The 8,064-nt window shown below is 46.9% G+C and overlaps 2 protein-coding genes across 2 annotated transcripts; both read right to left on the bottom strand.

Annotated features, from left to right (window-relative positions):
- Positions 1–264: 264 nt before the first annotated feature.
- LOC102832442 (zinc finger protein 343-like) lies at positions 265–2,682 on the bottom strand. Its single transcript, XM_006839316.1, has 3 exons — positions 2,655–2,682; positions 1,010–2,565; positions 265–363 (listed from the first exon to the last, which is right to left on the bottom strand). Exons 1-3 carry the CDS (start codon positions 2,680–2,682, stop codon positions 265–267), a joined length of 1,683 nt encoding a protein of 560 aa, XP_006839379.1.
- A 3,090-nt stretch (positions 2,683–5,772) lies between these two features.
- Positions 5,773–7,413, bottom strand: LOC102832058 (zinc finger protein 343-like). The gene is made up of 3 exons (XM_006839315.1): positions 7,266–7,413; positions 7,024–7,082; positions 5,773–5,958 (listed from the first exon to the last, which is right to left on the bottom strand). The coding sequence occupies exons 1-3, from the start codon at positions 7,411–7,413 to the stop codon at positions 5,773–5,775; spliced, it is 393 nt and encodes a 130-aa protein (XP_006839378.1).
- Between the last annotated feature and the right edge of the window lie 651 nt (positions 7,414–8,064).

Genomic DNA, 8,064 nt, shown 5'->3' with positions numbered 1-8,064 from the left:
GCCCTGGGCCCTGCCCGTGTGCCTTGTCTCCCTGAGTGTCTTCTGCGCCAAGTGGAGGTCAAACGTACTGCTAAAGCATCTCACTGCCCATGCTACAGAATGCCGCCCCCATCAAAAGACGTGTTTTGACTTACATAGTGAAGTGTGCCTTTCCCCCAATTCCTCCCATTTCCCCTGCACACAGCGCTTCTATTCTGTATCCTTGGGAGTGTGAGGCTGACTTATAGCCAAGACTCTGCCGCATCACTGCAAACACTGGGCTTTTTAGGAGTGAATCTGCTGGTGTCTCGTGAGGCTTTGCTTATAGCTAAAGGCTCGCCCACACTCCTGGCACACATGGGGCTTCTCCCCCGAGTGGGTCACCTGGTGGTGAAAGAGGCGTACCATCTGGGTAGAGCCTCGCCCACACTTCAGGGGACATGTAAGGTTTCTCCCCTGAGTGTGTCCTCTGGTGCCTGATGAGATGTGATTTCTGGCTAAAGGCCCGCCCACACTCCCCGCACACATAAGGTTTCTCCCCTGAGTGTGTCCTCTGATGTATAATGAGACGTGATTTCCAAATAAAGCCCCGGCCACACTCACTGCAAACGTAGGGATTCTCTCTTGAGTGTGTCCTCTGGTGTTTAAGGAGGCCTGATTTCCAAATAAAGCCCCGGCCACACTCACCGCAAACATAAGGTTTCTCCCCTAAGTGTGTGTCCTGGTGGAGAAGGAGGTTGGACTTCTGGCTAAAGCCATGCCCACACTCTTTGCACACATATGGCTTCTCCCCTGAGTGTGTCCTCTGGTGGAAAAGGAAGTGTGACTTTTTGCTAAAGCCACGCCCACACTCAAGGCACACGTAAGGTTTCTCCCCTGAGTGTGTCCTCTGGTGTGTGATGAGATTGGATCTGTGGCTAAAGCCTCGGCCACACTCCTTGCACGCATATGGCTTTTCTCCCGAGTGTGTCCTCTGGTGTATAAGGAAACCTGATTTCCATGTAAATTCTCGCCCACACTCCTTACACACGTGTGGCTTCTCCCCTGAGTGTGTCCTCTGGTGGAAGAAAAGGCTAGCCATCTGGGTAAAGCCTCGCCCACACTCCACACACATGTAAGGTTTCTCACAAGAGTGTGTTCTCTGGTGGCTGATGAGACTTGATTTATACCGAAAGCCTCGCCCACACTTGCACACAAATGGCTTCTCCTCTGAGTGTATTTTCCGTTGATGCACAAAGAGGCATGATTTCTCGTTAAAGCCTTGGCCACACTCAGTGCAAACGTAAGGCTTCTCTCCTGAATGTGTCCTCTGGTGTATACGGAGGACTGACTTCCGGGTGAAGCCTCGGCCACACTCACTACAAACGTATGGCTTCTCCCCTGAGTGTGTCCGCTGATGGATGAGGAGAAGCGATTTCCGGTTAAAGCCTCGGCCACACTCACTGCAAACATATGGCTTATGTTCTGAGTGTGTCCTCTGGTGCATACGGAGGACTGATTTCTCAGTAAAGCCTCGGCCACACACACTACACACATAGGGCTTCTCTCCCGAGTGGGTCCGCTGGTGTATAAGGAGGCGTGATTTCTGGGTAAAGCCTCGGCCACACTCTTTACACACATGTGGCTTCTCCCCTGAGTGTGTCTTCTGGTGTCTACGGAAGCTTAATTTCCAGGTAAAGCCTCGTCCACACTCGCTGCACACATACGGCTTCTCCCCTAAGTGTGTACTCTGATGCATAAGAAGGTGAGACTTCTGGGTAAAGCCTCGGCCACACTCTTTACACACATGTGGCTTCTCCCCTGAGTGTGTCTTCTGGTGTCTACGGAAGCTTAATTTCCAGGTAAAGCCTCGTCCACACTCGCTGCACACATACGGCTTCTCCCCGGAGTGCGTCCTCTGGTGCATAAGGAGGTGTGACTTCTGGGTAAAGCCTCGGCCACACTCACTACAGTCAAAAAGCTTCTCTCCCGAGTGTTTCCTCTGGTGTGTGAGGAGACTCGACTTGTGGCTGAAGCCTCGCCCACACTCCTTGCACATGTAAGGCTTCTCTCCCGAGTGGGTCCTCTGGTGTCTCAGGAGAACTGATTTCCAGTTAAAGCCTCGCCCACACTCCATGCACACATGGGACTTCTCCCGGAGGAGGGGCCTCTGGTTTGTGATAAAGTTTGACTTCAGGCCACAGTCTGGTCCATCCTCTCCAGAGCTGACTGCTCCGAATCTTGAGCTTCCTGATTCCTTCAGCCCTCGGTCTGCTTCCACAGAGTTCACCCTCTGGGCTGAGCTGTGCTCTATTCCTGCCCCTGGGTGGCCGTCTCTAGGGCTTGCTGACCGTCTTTGGGCTGGGCTGAAGGACGTCCTTGAAGTCTCTCTGTCCCCTGTCCTCCCACACAAGGGTCTGATGACATCTGTGTTCTTCCCACTGCAGCTCTGATGAGAATCCCACTGCTCTGGGCTGGACCGCCCTAGATGGAAGGGATATTCTGCACACACGCCTGGGAAGATCTGCAGAACGTGTTGGCTGAGGAATTGCTGACAGGAGAAAGGCAGAAGGCAGGAGGGACCAGGGTAGGTTTCTGGTGTTGGTTCTGCTGAAGAGAAAAGGTTTTCTGTTAGAGTAGCCAGGCGTGTGGCTGCCTGGGCTGGGCTGCCTTCTCTCTGACAGACACCAACTCACTGCTGGAGGCCCTGAGGGCACAGATCATTAAGCACTCTACTATTAGCCAAAAAGTTAGTGGCTTGAAATATAGGCCTAGCAACCTGCTTCCTAAAGGTCAGAACCTGGAAAACCCTATGAAGCCTGGGTCACCAGGAGTCAGAACCAACTCAATGGCAACTAGCAACACTCTTATTGCCACATGGGAAATTGACAATATACACAACACAATTTGTTCCCCGCAGGAGAAACATGAGGCTTTCTGCTCCTGCAAAGATTTAAAGCTTCAGAAACGCTATACAGGGTTGCTAGGTGTCAGAAACGGCTCCCCAGCACTTACCAACAACTCGTTTACATTCCATTTGTACAAATTACACTTTCTATTGCATTTAGGAACCCTGGTGGCACCGTGGTTAAAGCATTCGCCTGCTAACTAAAAGATCAGCAGTTCAAACCAACCCAACTCACAGTAGAAAAACGTGGCAGACCACACTTAACACTTCTGTTAAAGAAGCCCGTAAAGTCACCATGAGGGCAAGTCACAAAGTGCCACTATGAAATCATAAAAACTGATAGTCGATACAAATGTCAAAATGTGAAGGTAAAGTTTCTCAACATTATCCTCTAACTAGTCCTGGTCTTTACATCTCTCCAGCCCTTCTCCTCAAATTCAGAGCTCTTCCATTTACACATGTCAAAATTGAAATTTGGGCAGCCTCACGGAACTCAAATTATATTCCTTTTAAGTGTTTTTTGACTTTTGGAAACAAAACTAAATCTAAAGGGGCAAGATCAGGGTTGTAGGGTGAGTGCACGGTTTCCCAACAAAATTCTCCCAGGACAGTCCTGGGTATCCCGGATGTGCACTGTTGTGATGGAGAGCAAGTCCTTAGCACAACTTTTCTGACCTTTCTCTCAACAACAATTTTCAATACTCTTAAAACTTCTTAACAAGCCCCATGATGATACTGTATCCTTCAGGCAAATCTATCAGAATTACCCCTTTGGGGTCCCAAAAAACAAGTCTCCATAAACTTCTGAGCTGACACTTTGCCTTGAATTTAACAGGCCCAGTAGGTGCCCACGGAAGCCACGGTTTTAATTTGACCTTGTTCTCTGAATGTGTGGGTGAATCCAAGACCTCATGATTCATTCCACAAAACAACCCTCACGGACCTTGAACTTGCTAAGAAAACTAACAGAAGGCTAAGCTCTTTGAGCTGGCTGAGCTTCACACAAAGCTCTCGGCACCCAGTGAGCACCACAGTACTCTGAACTGTGCAATCTCTGCTGTCTCTTGTCTGCCTTTTTCTCTTACGTCTTTCTGTTTTTCAGACTGTATTGGCCTGTAGGACTTTTTTCCTACATCTATATTCACATCCATAAACAATTTGTGAACTTTAATGAGTTTGCCCATCATGTGTTATGTTTTATGACTACCTGAAACAGGGGAAGTGTAAAATTACACACTAGATTTTTAAGACCTCATACAAAAAAAAAAAAAAGAGAAAAGTACCTTATTAATAGTTTTACACTTATTACATGTTGAAATGGCAATATTGTGATTCATAGGTTAAATAAAATACATAATTAAAGTTAATTTCTCCTTAGTTTTACTTTTTTTTTTTTAATGTGGCTATTTCTTAGGACTCCTGGTACAGCACTGTAGGATCAGCACTGCACTGCAAACCACAAGGTCGGCGGTTCAAACCCACCAGCTGCTCCTCGGAAACCCTATATAGGGTCGCTGTGAGTCAGAACTGACTCAAAGGCACTTAACAACAACTTGTTATTAAGTGACGTCAAGTCAGCTTTGACTCATAGTGACCCTGTTGTAGGGTTTCTGAGGAGTGGATGGTGAGTTTAAACCACCGACCTTGCAATCAAGTGCTTATCCTACAGTACCCCACCAGGATTCCATGTGGCTACTAGGAAATTCAAAACTGTCTCTCTGGCTCACATTCTGTTTCTACTGGGCAGTGTTGATCCATGACAAGAAATGGGAGGATGACAGTCCTACCCTATGACTGATTTTGTGTCGCAAGTAATCGAAGAACAATTTTTACACGTTTATTAAATGCTTAGGAAAAGACTTGAAAGAATGGTATTTTGTAATGTGAAATTATATGAAAGTCAAATTTCAGTGGCCATAAATAAAGTTTTATTGGAACACGGTCATGCCCATTTGGTGACATACAGTTGAGGAGGACTACTGCGCTATCACAGCCGAAGTGAGCATGTGACAGAGACCACACGGCCACAAGACCTCAGTAGTTACCATCTGACCCTTTACAGAAAAACGGAGCCAATCCCTGATCGAGAATAATGTTGCAGTTGATACTATTTACTGACCAGATTTATATATCATAAACATTTTTAATAAATGGGGGAAAAAAACCATGAACAGTACAAAACCCAAATGCTTAAAAAAAATGGTACTTAATTTTAGCTTCTGTCATAGAACGCGTCTCCCCCTAAACGCGCCTTTGCAAACTGTGCCCCAAGCGCCACTGGTCTCCTTACAGTTGCTCCCACTTAAACCTTCCTTAACAGCAAATCCGTCCATCTGCAATGTTCCTACCCTGATGCCCCGAGTTCTAGCTTCCTCACCACCTCCTGTCTTGGTCTAATGTTAACCACCTCGTCGATTTCCAATACCCAAGTCCAAATTCAGACCCATTACCACTTTCTCCAGCTCTGGCTTATGAACATTTTCTTTATAATATTTGTCACTTTTTAACAGACCAATATTTCCTATAGAAAGATTACTGTTTGTTGTCTGACACTTTATACTCAGAGGTAAACCCAGAGAGCGCAGGGATTTCTAACTACTAAATTTACTAACTGTTTAGAATGTCTAGAACATTATCTGGTACATTGTAAAAACAGAGCAAAGCAAAACCACCAATTGTTGCCATTGAGGCAATTCCTCTGAGGTGCCTTTGGGTGGGTTTGAACCACCAACATTTAAGTTAGTAACAGAGGGCAAATGTTTTGATGCTAAAACAAAACAATTGTTGCTGTATAAAAGTAAACTGTCACATCTTTCTCTCAGGGAGTGGCCGGTGGGTACAAACTGCTGACCTTTTGCGTTCACAGTACTTAACCATTGAGTCACCGGGGGCCCTCTGGCACGTAGCTAGGTGGCAATGCATATGGACTGAGTTAGTGAAGGAGGAGAAAAGAACACATCCTCACCCAACGAGAGCAGGTTCCTGTACGTCTCCAGCGTCACTTCCTTGTACAAGTTCTTCTGCTCTAAGCTCAGTGTCACCCATTCTGCCTCCGTGAAGACCACAGTGATGTCCTCGAATGTCACTGGTGCCTAGACAAGCAAGACATCAAGACACAGCCAGTCATCATCACTGTCCCAATGAGAGGAGTGAACTGGGGCCCTCAAGGGTCTGCGTCTGAAGAAGTTACAGATGAGCCACACTGGGAACCCTCGCAGACAAACTTCCCCATGCGTTTCTTTATTCATATCCTTTTTTTGTTATAATAAAGCTGTAGTCATAAACAGGGGTTTATATATACATATATATGAAATCTGTGAGGTGTTCCAGCAACTTGTCAAACATAAAGGAACAGTGGGAGTCCACGGGTCAGAAATGAGGGAACTCAGGAAGGTTCCCAAGTCTGCAATTGGCTTCTCAGAGGGTAAGGGACACTCTAAATTTGTGGTCAGTACGTGAGCAGTGAGGGTGTCCTATGAACTCTCCAATGTGCAGCTAGAATCTGCCAGTTTGGCAGTCTGAAGAGCAGTATCCTTTATCCTGTGAGACCTGACTTAGGTCCAGGTGGCAAGCGGCAGAGGATGAAGTGCTACGTGGCAGCTGATGTCAGAGCTGAACAGAGACGTGGGAAAGTGGGCATTTTGATGATGACTATTTGGCACTTTGAGATTTAGTGACACAGTATCATATTCCCATAAATAAGACTGGTCATTGGAGATGGATGTTGAAACTACATAATGGTATCTGAGAAGATTCTGTTGCTACAATGCTTTCTGTCTCTGGATGTTTAAAACGTTGTAGAAACTTAACAGATATCCAAGATACAAAATGGTATCGTTAGAAACTAAGCATGTGGACGTAGAGCAAAATTAAATGACACATTTTAAAACGTTAATAACCTCAGTTTTTCAAAAATACTCCTTATATCTTAGTTTCCTGGATTCTTAATGTTAACCTTGGGTGTATTTCCCACAAGAACATACAATGTAAAACTGCAGAAACAATTCTAAGATGACTCACATGTCACCTTGACAAAAAGACATGAAATGCCAAAATGCTGACAGTCTTCTCCTGCCCTGAGACATAGAATATATGCTTGTTCATTGAGAACTGAGCCAGAAAACCATTTCCAGAAAAATAAGGTCATTCCAACTCACCGGAATTTGAGGCTTCCTCTTTTTTTCCTGGGGCCAGCCAGTATCCTTAGAAGACAAACCTAAGGGAAGAAAAGACAACTTGTAAGAAAGCAGACCTTTCATAATGTCCCCAGAGTAGCTCTCTTGATCACGGGGAGGAGGGAAGGAACCTGTTCACTCAGCTGTGGCCACTACAGCATTCTCACCTGGACCTGCAGCCTCGGTTCCCCGCTTCACCTCTCCACACCCTCAACAACTCTCACCTTCTGCCTTCTGTGTCTGGGTCACTTTCTTCATGGTCTCCGTATGGTCCCTGTTCTTTGAAGCCAAAATCTTCTCCCAGTCCTGCTCTCTCCGGGCAGAAGGGCCAGGCAACGTGACGGCCCCTGAGTCATTGGGAAGTGGTTTCATCTCCAGATGGGTGTCTGCTGTCTGGGGAGATGTCTTCAGTCTCAGTGATGAGACTCAGTGTTTCCAGGCACCCAGGAGCTGTGGGACAGAGAAGCACCGTGACGCTATGGACGCTATGCTGTGTGCTCTCCCCCCGCCAGGCCCCCTCAGCAGGATCCGGTCCTCTCACACCCTCCTGGGTCACCACTCACAGAGTCTCAGCCCACTCAGGCTCTCTTGATGCATTTCTGGTCTATAAGCCCTACTAAAAGGAGCAAGTGTTAATGACCATTTTGGATCGGCAAAATGATGGGGAGGGGGAATGTAATCCTTCAAGTATGAAAGGGCCATGGGGAACTGAAAACACATGTGGGCACCAAACACCTCCTCCAACCCTCTTACTCGGCTCAACAGTTTGTTGCAGTGACCACACAGAACTCAGACACTATGCTCAGAGTTGGGGATTCATGACGGAAGTCACCAGGTTATACTACGGGGTCAGAAAATGCTCAGGGCACGGCTGTTCCAGTCAGCTGCTGATCAATGCCTCAGCCTGAAAGCATTCAGCTTGAGCTCCATGGCAGCCAGCAAACCTAGCCTGTGCATTGAAGTGTCACAGTTTCTGTCCCTGTGTCATGGAGGGTCAGTGCACAGGGATGTGGGGCTTCTCTT

Source organism: Chrysochloris asiatica, unplaced genomic scaffold (genome assembly GCF_000296735.1).
Source record: "Chrysochloris asiatica unplaced genomic scaffold, ChrAsi1.0 scaffold00023, whole genome shotgun sequence".
NCBI lineage: Eukaryota > Metazoa > Chordata > Mammalia > Afrosoricida > Chrysochloridae > Chrysochloris > Chrysochloris asiatica.
This window is presented reverse-complemented; position numbering and strand designations above follow the sequence as displayed.